The sequence below is a fragment of the Hyperoodon ampullatus genome, assembly GCF_949752795.1.
Source record: "Hyperoodon ampullatus genome assembly, chromosome: 13".
Classification (NCBI taxonomy): domain Eukaryota; kingdom Metazoa; phylum Chordata; class Mammalia; order Artiodactyla; family Ziphiidae; genus Hyperoodon; species Hyperoodon ampullatus.
The window spans coordinates 66075751-66094655 of NC_136926.1; the positions used below are offsets into that span (position 1 = coordinate 66075751).

The 18905-nt window shown below is 39.1% G+C and overlaps 1 protein-coding gene across 1 annotated transcript in view; it reads right to left on the minus strand.

Moving 5' to 3' along the window:
* Nucleotides 1-1657: 1657 nt before the first annotated feature.
* Nucleotides 1658-18905, minus strand: part of ACAA2 (acetyl-CoA acyltransferase 2) — a gene marked incomplete at its 5' end in the record, with an annotated part of 36450 nt that continues 19202 nt past the window's right edge. The window contains 7 exons of the mRNA XM_079718186.1: nt 1658-2062; nt 3288-3442; nt 5816-5886; nt 8789-8918; nt 9466-9641; nt 11701-11848; nt 13322-13438. Coding sequence (XP_079574312.1) covers nt 1978-2062; nt 3288-3442; nt 5816-5886; nt 8789-8918; nt 9466-9641; nt 11701-11848; nt 13322-13438 — 882 coding nt within the window. The 3' untranslated portion in view covers nt 1658-1977. The remainder of the gene's footprint in view (nt 2063-3287; nt 3443-5815; nt 5887-8788; nt 8919-9465; nt 9642-11700; nt 11849-13321; nt 13439-18905) is intronic.

Sequence of the window (18905 nt, forward strand, 5' to 3'; positions counted from 1 at the left end):
TCTTGCTTCTGCTGTCTACCCTCTGGTGGATGAGGCTATCTAAGAGGCTTGTGCAAGTCTCCTGATGGGAGGGACTGGTGGTGGGTAGAGCCAGCTGTTGCTCTGGTGGGAAGAGCTCAGTAAAACTTTAATCTGCTTGTCTGATGATAGGTGGGGCTGGGTTCCCTCCCTGTTGGTTGTTTGGCCTTAGGTGACCCAACACTGGAGCCTATCCGGCTCTTTGGTGGGGTTAATGGCGGACTCTGGGAGGACTCACGCTGAGGAGTACTTCCCAGAACTTCTGCTGCCAGTGCCCTTGTTCTCATGGTGAGACAGAGTCACTCCCCCGCCTCTGCAGGAGACCCTCCAACACTAGCAGGTAGGTCTGGTTTCATCTCCTATGGGGTCACTGCTCCTTCCCCTGGGTCCCGATGCGCACACTACTTTGTGTGTGCCCTCCAAGAGTGGAATCTCTGTTTCCCCCAGTCCTGTCAAAGTCCTGCAATCAAATTCTGCTAGACTTCAAAGTGTGATTCTCTAGGAATTCCTCCTCCCATTGCCAGACCCCCAGGTTGGGAAGCCCGATGTGGGGCTCAGAACCTTCACTCCAGTGGGTGGACTTCTGTCATATAAGTGTTCTCCAGTTTGTGAGTCACCCACCTAGCAGGTATGGGATTTGATTTTATTGTGATTGCACCCCTCCTACTGTCTCATTGTGGCTTCTCCTTTGTCTTTGGATGTGGGGTATCTTTTTTGGTGAGTTCCAGTGTCTTCCTGTTGATGACTGTTCAGCAGTTAGTTGTGATTCCAGTGCTCTCACAAGAGGGAGTGAGTGCACGTCCTTCTACTCCGCCATCTTGAACCAATCCTCCCACCTCGTACTAATTAAGATGGCTATTATAAAAAAGAAACAGAAAACAGCAAGTATTGGTGAGAATGTGGAAGAATTTAAACCCTTGTGCAATAATGGTGGGAGTGTAAAATAGTATAGCTGCTACGGAATACAGTATGGCAATTCCTTGAAATATTAAAAACAGAATTATCATATGATTCAGGAATTCGACTTCTCAGTATATACCCGAAAGAACTGAAAGCAAGGCCATGAATACATATCTGTATACCCATGTTTAGAGCAGCATTACTCACAATAGCCAAGAGGTGGCAGCAACCCAAATATCTATCAACAGATGAGAGGAAAAACAAAATGTGGTATCTATCTATCTATCTATCTATCTACCTATCTATAATGCAATATTATTCAGCCTTAAAAAAGAAGAAAGTTCTGACACATGATACAACATGGATGAACTTGAGAACATTATGCTATGTGCAATAAGCCAGGCACAAAAGGACAAATGCTGTATGATTCCACTTATATGAGGGACCTGTCAGAGTCAGCTGCATAGAGACAGAAAGCAGAAGGTGGTTGCCAAGGGCTGCAGAGAGGGAGGAATGGGGAGTTGTTTAATGGGTGTAGAGTTTCAGTTCTCCAAGATGAAAAGAATTCTGGAGATGCATTGTGGTGATGGTTGCATAACAATGTGAATGTATTTAATGCCACTGAACTATAGGCTTAAAAATGATTAAGATGGTAAATTTTATGTTATGTGTATTTTACCTCAATTAAAAATTTAGAAAAATACAAGAAACGATAGGAAAGGATTAGCTGAAGGCAGAATTTATTCAATTTCCCTGCAATCATATTATCTAAGACATAAGCGGTGGTTATTTGGCAAGGATACAATTCCGTTTAAGGCCTTCTATAGTTGGATTTTAGTTCAGAAATGCAGCATATTTGGTACAAATTTGAGAGAATTTATTCTGGCATGGGCTCTTGTTCATGATAAATGCATCTTTGCCTCACCATTCCTTGACCAAACTCAATCACTCTCAGTGCAGGGCATGGCATGACCTTCACAGCTTCTCTGAAGGTCACCTGGTGTACTGTGGCCTGGCCAAGTCATGCGAACGTGGACCAGGGCAGGCTCCCTGCTCTCCTCAAGCTGTGTTCTCAATGATGACCGCAATTCCTTGGCCCCCTCCAATGCAGGCCGATCCTACAGCGTATTTTCCACCCCGACGCCTAAGAAAGAAAGCAGTGGCTGAAATCTACTTGAATAAAGAATGTACAGAATTAGATAATTAAGTACATAGTATTTATAATGGTCACATTTGCATTATTCATTCCTGTTCAGCTCATCAGCTCAATCTTTTTTCCAGTCCTCAGTATTGGAGAAAAGAGGAGAAAGAATTTGGAAAGCTGGATATTCTTATTTTTTTTAAAAAGTAGTAACACAGAAGAGGGAGGCTGAAACAAATATAAAAGCTTAGGCTGCTGTGAGGAAGGAGTGAGGACAGGAGGTAACTGGGATAAACTGGAAGTTGAAGAAGGGGGAGTAAATACTCAGCCCCTTTGATTTATTTGTTTTAGATTTTTACGAACCTTAGAATAAGTATAATTACTGAAGTTCGCCCATATGAAAGGTCAGATAATTTAGAAATATTTCACGTCCCTTTCATAAAAATCAGACACCTTTAAAGTACCATCTGCTCTAATTCTTCAGTCCTGATAGAATAACCTTGAGAAACCATCAAGGAATTATTTTTTGTGCACATCAATCACTCATTTCATCTCAATCATTAAGTGAAATAGGAGTCCCATTTACCTTAACTTCACAGGGGGGCAGAGTGATTTTCTGCCCTGACATATTTGGTTTTGTTCGCAATTTCTCTACTAACAGAGCAAAATGATCCAAAATACACAGTACAGAAGGAGGAGCTCTTCTATTAAAACTGAAAAGTATCAAACACACAGAAGGCTCCTCCTGGAACCCTGGAAACAATGAAGGAAAAACTTAGCTCAGACCCAAATTGTCAGTTTGCTTAGGTTTCTTAAATGACAGCACCTAGATCAGTATTTTGTTTTCTTAAATAATTGTGTCTCACTCCTATAAACGGCACTAGAATGCAAGTGCCATGAGAACCAGGGCCTCATCATGGGCTTGCTGCTCTGCACCAGCACCAGGGATGGGGCCAGATGTACACTAGGCCCTCAGTGAACACGTGCTGAGTGGCTGCACTGCAAATGTGAGTAAGAGCAAGCATCCCAAGAGCAGAGGCACCAACAAGTCAACTGAGTCATCTATAAGGTCTACTGAAAAAGGGGTATCCAAATAACCTGTTCCTGGTGAGAAGTAGTGCGAGGTGGTAAGAAGAATGAAAAATGTTGGATTGTTCTGGGGAAACCTAAATTCATGCATTTACACAAAAGATGGCAAATCTGAAAAGCAACAATTTCTAGCACGTACCTTAATTCATGAACCAGGTGTGCAGTAATTCTTGATCCAGATCCCCCTAATGGGTGACCCAAAGCAATGGCCCCTCCATTCACGTTGGTTTTACTTGGGTCAAGATCCAAGCTCTTTTCAACTGCCAGGTACTGGGGAGCAAAAGCTTCATTCACCTTAAAACAATCAAAACACTAATAAAAATCCTTATTCACAAACTTATTTCTAACTGAGAACTGTCCAGTCCTGTCAATGGCTAATTATCCTGTTTTTTTTTCTACTTAAATTACATTGCAAGGTTATTTTAATTTATCTTCAATAATTCTTTGTAAAGATAACAGGTTTGAAAATCGGTATATTTACTAAGTGATACTTTAAGTGTAATGTATCCCTTAGAGAAAAGAAATCCTCAGTGATACTACAAATGGATACTGGACTAGAGGCAGTAGGATACTGCAGGAAGCCCATAGGTTCTGCAGCTAGATGGACAGTTCAAATCTTGGCTATATGCATATTCTTTAAACTCTCTTGACACTCAAATTACTTCAGTGGTAAAATGTGACTGCTGTATTATCTTAAGAGTTATTGTTAAGGTTAAGTGAAATCGTGGGTATTAAGTGTTTAGTGTATTATCTGACACAAGCAAGTATTCAATAAATAGTTGCTATTATTATTACTACTACTCAGTACTACTAGCCACACTTCCAAGAAACTGATAGACAATAAAGAATAAACCGTCAGGGGGGACAGCTTCAAGATGGTGGAGGAGTAAGACGCGGAGATCACCTTCATCCCCACAAATACATCAAAAATACATCTACATGTGGAACAGCTCCTACAGCACACCCACTGAACGCTGGCAGAAGACCTCAGACTTCCCCAAAGGCAAGAAAATCCCCATGTACTGGGTAGGGTAAAAGAAAAAAGAAAAAACAGAGACAAAAGAATAGGGATGGGACCTACATCTCTGGGAGGGAGCTATGAAGGAGGAAAGGTTTCCACACACTAGGAAGACCCTTCACTGGCAGAGACTGGGGATGGGCGGGGGGGAAGCTTCAGAGCCGTGGAGGAGAGCGTAGCAACAACCATGTTGAAACGTGGCCAGAAGTAAAAAGTATCATATTCTTGTATTATACTTAACAAGGCTGCGTATGAGAATTACCTTATTTCATGTTTATAGCACTATATTTTCATATGACCTTAGCTAGGGAATTTTATAGATAAGGAAACGGATTTTTAAAAAGGTAACTTTTCCAGGGTTAGCATAAAAATCCAGCCTTGTGTTCTTTTCTACTATATTTTGTCCTCTCCCAAGATGGTCCTTTTTTTGTCCTTAGATCCAACATTATTTTTCCATTTTATATAGTCATGGTTAAGGAGGTACTAAGAAACCTAGAATATGTTGTGAAACTAGGCTTTCAAACCTAGGAAAAACGACCTTACGATCATCAGAAGTCCCAAAGACAATCATGTCACGGTGTTGAGAGCTATGTCTTTGAGTGTTTATACATCTATAAATGGTGACGAACAGCTCTGCGGAGCTGACATATTTCAAGAGTTTTAAGTGTGAAATCTAAAGTCAGAAATTTAATGGTACTTATTTGCTAATACAAATATGGTAATTAAGCAGCCCCCTTTGAAGCTCTGAGCTATGACCAGCAAAGAATGGAAGAAGAGATTTAAGGATAAACCATTCGTCTGAAACCACAGTTACTTGGTGAGAGATTATCACAGAGGACGTCACACATGTGCCTAGAGTGAAAAGGCCCTTTCTCTATTAGTTTAAATAGAGAGATTTTCTTTGTTATATTAGTTATTTCCCAATATCAAGTAGCTTAATTACCTAAAATTTTCAAATACTCCCCAAATGTAGAATGTATATAATCCATTTTTAAGCATTTTCTTAATCCTTTCTTTTAATTTTACTAAATATTTAAGATGCCTTTGTTTTAAACTAACATTAAACAAATCACTCTTCCAATATATCTAAGTTTCCAATGCCAAAAATTATGATAGGTGCATTCCAAATCAAGCCACACTATGGTGTAAAAGCCAAAGGTAAGTTTGGGGGATGGGGGTGGTTTTTAACTTGGCAGAAGTGCAAGAATCTTTTAGATTTGGGATCAGATTATTGTTTTTCTATTAGGTCAATTTTTTACCTGTATTTTTTCACTTTAATCCATAAAATAAGGTTAAAGTTACTTATTTCTCACCCACCTATATAACATTCAATTCAATTCAACAGGAACATTAACAGTCTAAGATGTAGTAGAATCTTACGACGTCATAAAAAGTTTCCAAGAGTTTATACTTTAGTAGAAGAAATCAGGCTCTTTTAATTATTCAAATATAAATAAGGCATTTTAATCAGGTATGGCCTGATTATATGCCAATACAGGCATATAATGAAAGTAATACTTATTTAGATTCACATCATTTGGTAAGTTTAATGGTACTAAAACAAAAAGAGCTATAAAAATCAAACTAAAGCCATTTATACAATAGAAGTTGGTGGTTTATCTGTGCTGTAAAAAAAGTAGAACACTTACTTCTACCAAATCCATATCCTTAAGACTTAGTCCTGTTTTCTTCAGTGCCCCACTGATAGCAGGGACAGGACCTATATAAGAACAAAACCCAATTTCATCGTATAAGTATCAAACTTCTCCTTCTTTACTAATCAGGTAAGTAAGGAGGAAATAAAGTGACAGTTAGTAGCTGAAAATCTTGCCACCCTGATAGCACACAATACTAAATGATTTGACAATAAAGAAACAGGAAATGGGACCAGGGTGAAAAGCTGTTTATGCAAGTTGTAGATGAGAGACTTAACATGAAAAGGTCTACCACAGTGACTTTAAGAGTTCAAACAGCCAAAGGAGTCATATGGGGTTTTGTATAGATCATTCTTTTTTTTTTCTAGAAAGTCTTCCTTTATTAATGAACTCCTATTTCCCTCATGGTAATATTGAGAGATCAAAGCTCATTGGTTCCACAAATTTATATACACATCTATGTACATACACACAGAGGTGTTTTTTTGCTCTTTTTTTTAATGTATTTTTTTTAAATTTTAGCTTTTATTTAAAAAAATTTTTGCCCACTTTGTGCAGCTTGTGGGATCTTAGTTCCCCAACCAGGGATTGAACCCGGGTCACAGCAGTGAAAGCGCCAAGTCCTAACCACAGAGCACCAGGGAATTCCCATGTATAGATCATTCTTAATACCAAATGGTAAGGCAGACTGAGCGCTGTCCTGGGATACAAATCATATGTATTCCCAGTATAGAAGTGACTGTGGCTACACTCTGAATTTTCAGGCCCATTTGGACAAAAGGCAAGAAACAGCAGTAGTATCTCCATATGGGCACAGAAAAATAGGAAGCTACCAGGCACTTTAGGGAAAAGATATCTAAAGCAAGGAGACGTTTATAACTCCAATGGTAAGCAGAGATTTGAAATAAAACATAACCCCCACTGAAGAAATGCAAATCCACCTTAAAAAACTTTTGAAATAAACTTTAGCTCCCAGATTTCTGATGATCACTAATGACAGTTTAATACTGCTCTTAATTTTTGAGTAAATTGATATTTCTTTCCAAAAAAACAATCTGACTAGGGATGATTATCTACTTCTCTATCTGTTCTTAGAGAATGAAATTGCCATAAATGTTTAAAAAGAAAAATATGTGGTGTGTTTTGTTGAATCCAAGTAGTCAAATATTCTGTATCAAGTTTCACAAACATACCTAAGGTAAAATGGGAAATCAGTCTTTATAAGAAAAAGCAAAACACAATCTAAATACAATGTAATTAATTTTGTCACTTAGTTAAAAAGTTTCTTGGACAACAGTCTGCTGATTGGCAGGGCCATCCAATTAACACTTTTCGATTTAAAGCATCAGTTCTATACTGGCTACTGATTTAATACAGAATCTAATTCCAGATTCTCTTTGTATCCCTAAGACATGAAAATGGGATGGGTAGTCGATAGAAGAGCATCAGTTATCCAGCATGGTCAGGGGGTGAAATATCCTACAGGGGTGAAAGGTACACAGAACTAAAAGCTGAGGGTGTAAAACCATTGTACATACTTCCATGTCTTCATAACCACAGTCAGCATGACTAAATGTGTTCATATTAACTTAGAATCATTACACTCAATTGTAACAATATGCTAGGCCACAAGATAATTTTTTTTTTTTTTTTTTTGCAGTACGCGGGCCTCTCACTGTTGTGGCCTCTCCCACTGCGGAGCACAGGCTCCGGACGCACAGGCTCAGCGGCCATGGCTCACGGGCCCAGCCGCTCTGCGGCATGTGGGATCCTCCTGGACCGGGGCATGAACCCGTGTCCCCTGCATTGGCAGGCGGACTCTGAACAACTGCACCACCAGGGAAGCCCCACAAGCTAATTTTTAAAGGACTGTTTCCATACCACTCTATTTACTGGGACTCAGGAAGGTAGAGTATTCTTGTTGGGAAAAAGGACACTTTACTCCTTGGGTACCTTTGGGGGCTATAAGCATCTCATCAGAAGTGCTTTGAGCTGGTTTTTAACTCATTTCTTTTGAAGCACTGGAATCCTTTCTACAAATGAAACCCTATAACAGATAAAGCAAGAGCTGCCCCGGCTGAAGAGGCATTTCAATGGCATTTATTGTACTACGGGGCAAACATTCAGGCCCTGAAATAGAAGGAAGAAAAACTACATTTTCTTGCTCACTAACTATGTCAAAATGTATCAGAACCTCTTAAATGAGGTTAAACGGAAAACTATAAAATAACTACTTATCTATATCAAATAAATATGGTTGATCATCAAAACAATCAAGGTATACTGAAAAAACCCCACATTCCTAGGCTCTACCCTGGACCTACTGAAACAAAACCTTGGGGTGGAGTAGGGTTATGGGTAGATTCTGATCCTCATTTGGGGTTGGGAACCACTGCCCTAGATACCAAAATGATAAATGCCATAGCAACATACAGATATTTAATTTTTCAAGCTACCTTCCATTTCTAAGATGAAACTTATATTTTGCTGACAGTGGGTAGCTGAAAGCTAGTAAGCTTTTAAGACTGTAATAAAGAAAAAAAAAAGACTCACAAAGCAGTTACTAGAGTTGTGGGAAGATTAAATGAGATATATTAAGGACCATGTGGAAAACACCCAGTGGGGTGTGTATTTTCTCTATTTCACCCCATGATTTTTCCATCTTGCACTTTCTTCTGTCTTATCAGTACCTCGTAATCCTTCTATGTTGTTTACTGTGTGTTAATTTTATGTATCTTAAATGGACAACGGGACATGATTACTGCCCAGAAGCAGTTTACATGGCCTTGATCTTCCTATTATGCCTGGCACAGTTTTTCATAAAGATAAGTTGTTTAAATGATTGATTAACAATCTCCTTTTCTCTACAAGTGCCCTTGATTTGGCTACTGTTTCAGGAATCTGAATGCCAAAGAAGCCTTATCTTCAGAAATGTAACAGAACCAGTTTGTTTCACCACAAACTTACCAATACCCATGATAGTGGGATCACATCCAGACACAAAATAGCCCACAATTCTTGCCAGTGGTGTGAAGTTATGTTTTTTAACAGCATCTTCACTAGCTATGATAACGGCTCCAGCACCATCAGAAATTCCCTTGGAAATAAAAACAGATGTTAACTAGAGGGTAAAAGAATATAGTTAATCAAGGTTTGAACTAATGGAGTGGTATTAGGATTATGGCAATACATAGGAAGCAGTGCCACAATTTGGGATACAAGTAGTATTAGTGGCACACTGCTGGATTAAAGAGATTGTTTTAGGCACAGAATACAACCTCACTAAGGGAAAATAGGAAAGAATGTCAAGAAAAAGCTTATATCCAGATGTGGGTAGATGTAAGAAGAAATCTGATGAGTTGTATACATCAGATTACATGAGGAAGAAAAATTAAAATAATAAGCCAGGTAGATTTCCTTCTAACATTCTGAAAAGACTAAGAAATTGGAAACGTATTATATAAGGGCTCCTGGCTAAAATATTTTATTTTGGACTATGAAAACCCAAATTAATAGAATATGAACACTACTAGCTTAAGCTAGATAAGCAAAGACTAGCATGAAAGATACCTGAAAGGTACTGCATGATTATTTTGCATTGAACACATCAGGAAGAGTTCAAGATAATCTGTGTTGCTACCTACCGATGCATTCCCTGCAGTAACGGTTCCTTCTTTCTTGAACACTGGAGGAAGTTTATTTAACTGCTCCAGGGTTGTTTGGGGCCGAGCATGTTCATCTACCTGCATTATCTGTTTTCCTTTCTTTGTCTTCACCTCAATTGGTGCCATCTCATTATTAAAGTAACCAGCATCATTAGCTGAAATAGTAGAAAGACTATTCATAAGAAAGGGGGAAAAAATAACAGAAAGCAGAAAAATGAAATCAAATATATCCTTCAATTTATTTATTTAGGCTGCACCACACAGCTTGCAGGATCTTAGTTCCCCAACCAGGCGTGGAACCTGTGCCCCTTGCAGTGGAAGCACAGAGTCCTAACCACTGGACTGCCAGGGAAGTCCCTATATTTCAGTTTAATTTAATATTTCAGTCCCTATATTTCAGTTTAATATTTCAGTTTAATTTCAGTCCCTATATTTGAGTATATCTCAGTCTATTTTAATATAAGCCTTTATTACTTACATAACTTACCTTGCCTATTGGAGGATTTAATATACTATCAACCATGCAGATGCGTCCTGTACCTTTTTAAAATTACAATTTCCAATTTTTTTTACAAGGTACTGCTAGACTATTAGTGTTTGTTACCTACAGGTGTAATGGCACTGAATGGATTTCATGCCCTTTTTTAACTTCTCTGGGTGAGACATGAAGTAATTAAAAAGTTACCAAGCTGTACCTACAGTCAACAATAATGTATTGTACACTTAAAATTTTATTAAGAGGATAGATCCCACGTTAAGTGTTCTTACCACAATAAGAGAAAAAGTTATCAAGTTGTCTATGTCACCAAGTAATCTATGACTGAAATTTAATGACAGGCAACCTGAAGAAATTATATGTGCTATTACTGACACAATTCTAAGTAAAACAGCTTACCTACTTCCACCTCCACTGACTGGACTGGACAATAGTAATATAAAGCTTCAGAAATAGAGTAAGCCAGGAATAATATCACCTTAATTTTGATATCACTTTATAGCAGGCTAACACTTTCCTTATTTGGTTCTCACAACAACTCTGTTACGAAAAAAGGGAAGGCAAATATTTTTATCTCTGTTATTAGCTCAGTGAATAAATACTTGGTGAACAAATGACTTGACTGAAGTCAGAAAAACTGTATGTGGCAAAACTAGAAATAGGCTGATAACGCTTGACCTCTACACCAATACCCTTTCACTTAAATGTGTAAATAAAAAACAGAGGATGAGTTGGATTGGCTCCATCAGACTTATCCCTCTTGAAATGCTAAAATGAACTTTATCCTCACCATTCCAAGTATTTAATACCCCTAAATAAGAGTTTCTGCTAATTTATAACAGTTCAGTTTTCAAAACCCTTTTCAGAGGACTAACAAATTTTTTCGACTCACCATATTGATAAAAGAATGGCTGTCACCTTGCTCATTTTGGACTGGCTCACCAGCAGTGTGCAATGTTACACAAGGGCACCATGGCACCACATCTAGGGCCTTGGACTATTCTGAGTCTCTGAGTCAGGTGCAAGGATTCTCAATTAGGAATGGGAGAGAGAAGTCATAAAAGGATACCCAATGGGTCTTTCCCAAACATATCATCCCCTTCTTGTGCATATAATATGCCTCTTGGGGGAGGACATCCTCTCTGTCCCAGCTGTCCCAGTGAGCCATCATCTCTGATGGAGTGTATCATAGTCCTCACAGTCTTCTGCTGACCAGTTTGGGGCAAAATTCAAGTGTCCAGATAGGGCCAACTAACCATACTACTTTTTTTTTTTTTTTTTTGTTGTTGTTGTTGTTGTTTTTTGTGGTACACGGGCCTCTCACTGTTGTGGCCTCTCCCGTCGTGGAGCACAGGCTCCAGATGCGCAGGCCCAGCAGCCATGGCCCACCAGTTCAGCCGCTCCGCGGCATGTGGGATCCTCCTGGACCGGGGCACGAGCCCGCATCCCCTGCATCGGCAAGCGGACTCTCAACCACTGCGCCACCAGGGAAGCCCCATACTACTTTTTAAGTAGTATTCACATACTTCAAAAGAGAAACACCCAGTTAATTTGCAATTATAGAATATTTAATCATTAAAAAAAAGGAATAATGAAAAACTGTGGTTTTCTAAAGGTATAATTTTAAACTAATATTATATGACCTTTATAATCTAAAATGATAAAAATCTTTCCTAGTTTTCTTTCTATAGATATTTATAATAAACAATTTCACTGACCAGCTTTCCACCTCTGCTGTGACTGCAGGGCATATTTGTCACTGTCTTCTCTGCTTATTTTATGTTTTGCAGCAAGATTCTCTGCAGTAATTGCCATTGGGATTTGAATATGCTGATCTGTTAATCCTGTCCACAAAGAGTCTTCCAGCTATTAAAAGAAATTAATAAAATGATCTGTAAAGCGTATCTTTTGAAAGTAATATGCTATCATTTCTTTAAATTTAAATAATCAACAGTTCCAATAAAAATAGTAAAATCAGATTTTCTGATAAGCATTTTGTATTGATTTATATTCAGTTCTGAGACATTTTTTAAAAACCATCCAACACCATAATAAAATGCACACACCCTCCTCTCTAAATGCAGGGGTCTAAAGAGAGCCAACAGTGCTAAATGTGCAGGGTGACACACACAGGAACTCACCCCACAATCAAAACTTAAACCCTTGTGGTTCCATTTTGTAAGAAACTTCAGAGTCCTCATGCAACACTTCCCTGCTGCCACCTTTGTAAAGCAGTTACAAGCCCCTTACAAAAGCGTACGGCTGTGCTTTTTCCATCCCATGCCTTCTGTGGTAGGAACAGCTGGTTCAATCAGCTGTTACTACAAGGTTGAAAAGAGCCTGGAATAGGCTCCTTGAGTAATGGTTGGTATTTGTTATCCAATTAGTTAAGTCTCTGATAAATGTACTCCACCTGTTTCTTCTAGACTGCCTTGTCACCTTTTCAGTCACTGACCTGTCTTCACAAAGGTTTTCTTAAACATATTAGGTATCTTAAATATTACCTCATATTTTCTAAGTCATACTCCTTTCAACTTTCAAAAAGGCAAGGTGAGAAACTGGGTGAACGGGATAAATCCATGATTACAACTGGGAAATCCTAAGAATATACAATGTCATCAGCCCTTTGATGTGGGAAGGACAGCATACTATCACTCTTTTTTTTTAATATTTATTTATTTGGTTGCACCAGGTCTTAGTTGAGGCAGGTGGGCTCCTTAGTTGTGGCGTGTGAACTCTCAGTTGTGGCACGCATGTGGGATCTAGTTCCCTGACCAGGGATTGAACCTGGGTCTCCTGCATTGGGGGCGTGGAGTCTTAATCACTGTCCCACCAGGGAAGTCCCTATCACTTTTCTTCAGTACTACTCAGGCAGTTCTCAAAGGGTCATTTTTTATCTGACTGATTTGGGACACTATAAACTATATTTGAGGAGAATGTTTTCTGTGATAAAGAAGAAATCTATTCAATGGAGATTGCTCCAGAAATAAAATTTCCATAAATCATGGTAAAGATTTAATTATTTGGTTTACCAATTACTCAATAGAGAGATTAATTCAACCTTTGCCCATCTTTTTAATCCACTCCTTCCCTTCCTTCATCTCCCCAGGTGTTAATGCCACTACCAAAGATGTGCCGAGACAAAGTCTAATTTTATGTGAGTTAAAATGTCAAAATTAACAACTACGAAATAGTTTACAAATTTCAAATCATTCATATTTTGCCAATCCCCTATTAACAAAATTGGTTTAAAAATTTTTTTCTACCCCAAAATGCTGTTATTAAAATTATAGTACAATAGCATAAGAAATAATCTTTAAAAATTTTAATGGTTCCAACCTTGAGATCTGATCCAAGCGTAGTTCCAAAACGAATATTTCTGACATAGAAGGGAGCCTGGCTCATGCTTTCAGTTCCTCCACACAAGACAATTTCAGAGTCTTTAACACAAATTTCCTATTTAAAAACAAATGAATGACAACAATGAAACCTTTTATTGTGACAGAAGTATGTACTTAAAAGTATGTATTAAGCAGTAAACCAATAGTAAAGCTAATAAGCAACATACCCTCACTTAACAGTAAAACTTCCACATTACAGTGTTTCATAGGGAAATATTTGTAAAGTAATTGCAAAGCAAATGCTAAAATATCCATTCCCAAGATACAAGGAGAAAAAAAAAATGAACAGACTTCAATAATTTGTGCAGAAGTAACAAATCCTACCTACATTTTGACAACGAATGGTAATTCTTAACTCAATACAAATCTTGAAAATTAGCATAGATATTAATGTCTGATATAAATGTACAGATTGCCAGCAGATAATAAAGAATAAATCCTTTAAAAAGGCAAAAGTAAAATTTACCCTATTAATGGATGAATCTGAAGGAGACCACAGATTTATAAGAACTAGGTTAACCTAGAGGACTCATAAAGAGGAACCTGTTTCATTCTTCCAACTTTTTCTACTATTGGCATTTCTCAGAAAAACAGCAAAGAACCCTCCAGGAGAGAGACCTTCAAGATGGCGGAGGAGTAAGATGTGGAAATCACCTTCCTCCCCACAAATACATCAAAAATACATCTACATGTGGAACAGCTCCTACAGAACACCTACAGAATGCTGGCAGAAGACCTCAGACTTTCCAAAAGGCAAGAAAATCCTGACGTACCTGGGTAGGGCAAAAGAAAAAAGAAAAAACAGAGAAAAAAGAATAAGGATGGGACCTGGACCTCAGGGAGGGAGCTGTGAAGGAGGAAAAGTTTCCACACACTAGGAAGACCCTTCGCGGGCAGAGACTGCGGGTGGTGGAGGGGGGAAGCTTCGGAGCCACAGAGGAGAGCGCAGCACCAGGGGTGCGGAGGGCAAAGTGGAGAGAGTCCCGCACAGAGAATGGGTGCCGGCCAGCACTCACCAGCCTGAGTGGCTTCTCTGCTCACCCACCGGGGCGGGTGGAAGATGGGAGCTGAGCCTCCGGCTTCAGAGGTCAGATCCCAGGGAGAGGACTGGGGTTGGCTGCATGAACACAGCCTGAAGGGGGCTAGTGCACCACAGCTAGCCAGGAGTGAGTCTGGGAAAAAGTCTGGAACTGCCTAAGACAGAAGATACCATTGTTTTGGGGTGTGCGAGGAGAGGGGATTCCTTCCCCATGTGCCCACAGAAGGCAGAGCACTGCCTCAGCGAGCTCCAGAGAAGGGCATGAGCCACGGCTATCAGCTCAGATCCCAGAGACGGACATGAACTGCGAACGCTGCTGCCGCTGCCACCAAGAATCCTGTGCGCAAGCACAAGTCACTACTCACACCCCCCCAGGAGCCTGTGCAGCACGCCACTGACAGGGTCCTGAGATCCAGGGACAACTTCCCCAGCAGAACATATAGCGTGCCTCAGGCTGTTACAATGTCATGTCAGACTCTGCTGCCATAGGCTCGCCTGGCATTCCAATTATGACTACCATACCCCTTCCTCTCCCCGACCTGAGTGAGCAAGAGAGCCCTAATTAGCCACTGCTTTAACCCCCCCTGTCTGGGAGGGGAACAGATGCCTGAGGGTGACCTACACGCAGAGGTGGGTCCAAAACCAAAGTTGAACCCCAGGAGCTGTGCGAACAAAGAGAAAGGGAAATCTCTCCCAGCAGCCTCAGGAGCAGCAGATTAAATCTCCACAATCAACCTGATGAACCCTGCATCTGTGGAATACCTGAATAGACAACAAATGTTCCCAAAACTGAGGCGGTGGACTTTGGGAGTAACTGTAGAATTGGGGTTTACTTTCTGCAACTGATTTATTTCTGATTTTATCTTTATCTTAGTTTAGCTTTTAGTGCTTGTTACCATTGGTAGATTTGTTTATTGGTTTGGTTGCTCTTTTCTTTTTTTAATTTTTAAAATTTTTTATTTGTTTTTATATTATTATTTATTTATTTTTCTTCCATTTTTTTCTTCCTTTTCTTCTCAGCCATGTGGCTGGCAGGGACTCAGTGCTCTGGCCAGGTGTCAGGCCTAAGCCTCTGAGGTGGGAGAGCCGAGTCCAGGACATTGGACCACCAGAGACCTCCTGGCCCCACATGATATCAATCGGTGAGAGCTCTCCCAGAGGTCTCCATCTCAACACTAAGACGCAGCTCCACCCAACGGTCAGCAAGTTCCAGTGCTGGATGATCCATGCTAAACAACTAGCAAGACAGGAAAACAGCTCCACCCATTAGCAGAGAGGCTGCCTAAAGTCATAATAAGTTCACAAGCACCCCAAAACACACCACCAGAAGTGGCCCTGCCCACCAGAAAGACAAGATCCAGCCCCACACACTGGAACACAGGCACAAGTCCCCTACACCAGGAAGCCTACACAACCCACTGAACCAACCTCACCCACTGGGGAGAGACACCAAAAACAATGGGAACTATGAACCTGCAGCCTGCAAAAAGGAGACCGCAAACACAGTAAGTTAAACAAAATGAGAAAACAGAGGACTTTGCAGTAGATGAAGAAGCAAGGTAAAAACCCACCAGACCAAACAAATGAAGAGGAAATAGGCAGCCTACCTGAAAAAGAATTCAGAGTAATAATAGTAAAGATGATTCAAAATCTTGGAAATACAGTGGAGAAAATACAAGAAACATTTAACAAGGATGTAGAAGAACTAAAGAGCAAACAAACAATGATGACCAACACAATAAATGAAATTTAAAATTCTCTAGAAGGAATCAATAGCAGAATAACTGAGGCAGAAGAATGGATAAGTGACCAGGAAGATAAAGTAGTGGAAATAACTGCCTCAGAGCAGAATAAACAAAAAAGAAGGAAAATAATTGAGGACAGTCTCAGAGACCTCTGGGACAACATTAAAAGCACCAACATTTGAGTTATAGGGGTACCAGAAGAAGAATAGGAAAAGAAAGGGTCTGAGAAAATACTTGAAGAGATTATAGTTGAAAGCTTCCCTAACATGGGAAAGGAAATAGTCAATCAAGTCAGGAAGCACAGAGAGTCCCATACAGGATAAATCCAAGGAGAAACATGCCAAGACACTATTCAATCAAGGTATCAAAAATTAAATACAAACAAAAAATATTAAAAGCACTAAGGGAAAAGCAACAAATAACATACAATGGAATTCCCATAAGGTTAACAGCTGATCTTTCAGTATAAACTCTGCAAACCAGAAGGGAGTGGCAGGATATACTTAAAGTGATGAAAGGGAAAAACCTACAACCAAGATTACTCTACCCAGCAAGGATCTCATTCAGATTCGATGGAGAAATTAAAACCTTTACAGACAAGCAAAAGTTAACAGAATTCAGCACCATCAAACCAGCTTTACAACAAACGCTAAAGGAATTTCTCTAGGCAGAAAACACAAGAGAAGGAAAAGACCTACAAAACAAACCCAAAACAAGCAAAGTGGTAATAGGAAATACATACTGATAATTACCTTAAATGTAAATGGATTAAAAGTTCCAACCAAAAGACACAGACTGGCTGAATGGATACAAAAACAAGACCCGTATATATGTTGTCTACAAGAGACCCACTTCAGACCTAGGGACACATACAGACTGAAAGTGAGGGGATGGAAAAAGATATTCCATGCAAATGGAAATCAGAAGAAAGCTGGAGTAGCAATTCTCATACCAGACAAAATAGACTTTAAATTAAAGACTATTATAAGAGACAAAGAAGGACACTACATATTGATGAAGGGATCAATCCAAGAAGAAGATATAACAATTGTAAATATTTATGCACCCAACATAGGGCATCTCAAGACAAATGCTAACAACCATAAAATGGGAAATTGACAGTAACACAAAAATAGTAGGGGACTTTAACACCCCACTTTCATCAATCATCCAAAATGAAAATAAATAAGGAAACACAAGCTTTAAATGACACATTAGACCAGAGGGACTTAATTGATATTTAGAACATTCCTTCCAAAAACAACAGAATATACTTTCTTCTCAAGTGCTCCTGGAACATTCTCCAGGATAGATCATATCTTGGGTCACAAATTAAGCCTCAGTAAATTTAAGAAAATTGAAATAGTCTCAAGCATCTTTTCGGACCACAATGCTATACTAGATATCAACTACAGGAAAAAAAACTGTAAAAAATACAAACACATGGAGGCTAAACAATATGCTACTAAATAACCAAGATATCACTGAAGAAATCAAAGAGGAAATCAAAAAATACCTAGAAACAAATGACAATGAAAACATGATGACCCAAAACCTATGGGATGCAGCAAAAGCAGCTCTAAGAGGGAAGTTTATAGCAATACAATCCTACCTCAAGAAACAAGGAGAGTCTCAAATAAACAACCTAACCTTACACCTAAAGCAATTAGAGAAAGAAGAACAAAGAAGAACCCAAAGTTTTTGCTCCTCAAAACAAAGAAGGAAAGAAATCATAAAGATCAGATCAGAAATAAATGAAAAAGACATGAAGGAAACAATAGTAAAGATCAATAAAACTAAAAGATGGTTCTTTGAGAAGATAAATAAAATTGATAAACCATTAGCCAGACTCATCAAGAAAAAAACGGAGAAGACTCAAATCAACAGAATCAGAAAGGAAAAAGGAGAAGTAACAACTGACACTGCAGAAATACAAAAGATCATGAGACTGCTACAAGCAACTACTATATGTCACTTAAATGGACAACCTGGAAGAAATGGACAAATTCTTAGAAATGCACAACCTGCCAAGACTGAACTAGGAAGAAATAGAAAATATGAACAGACCAATCACAAGCACTGAAATTGAAACTGTGATTAAAAATCTTCCAACAAACAAACCCCAGGACCAGATGGCTTCACAGGCGAATTCTATCAAACATTTAGAGAAGAGCTAACCCCATCCTTCTCAAACTCTCCCAAAATATAGCATAGGGAGGAAGACTCCCAAACTCATTCTACGAAGCCACCATCACCCTGATACCAAAAACAGACAAAGATATCACAAAGAGAGAAAACTACAGGCCAATGTCACTGATGAACATAGATGCAAAAATCCTCAACAAAATACTAGCAAACAGAATCCAACAGCACATTAAAAGGATCATACACCATGATCAAGTGGGGTTTATCCCAGGAATGCAAGAATTCTTCAATATACGCAAATCAATCAATGTGATACACCATATTAACAAATTGAAGGAGAAAAACCATATGATCATCTCAATAGATGCAGAGAAAGCTATCAACAAAATTCAACACCCATTTATGATAAAAACCCTGCAGAAAGTAGGCATAGAGGGAACTTTCCTCAACATAATAAAGGCCATATATGACAAACCCACAGCCAACATTGTCCTCAATGGTGAAAAACTGAAACCATTTCCACTAAGATCAGGAACAAGACAAGGTTGCCCCCTCTCACCACTCTTATTCAACATAGTTTTGGAAGTTTTAGC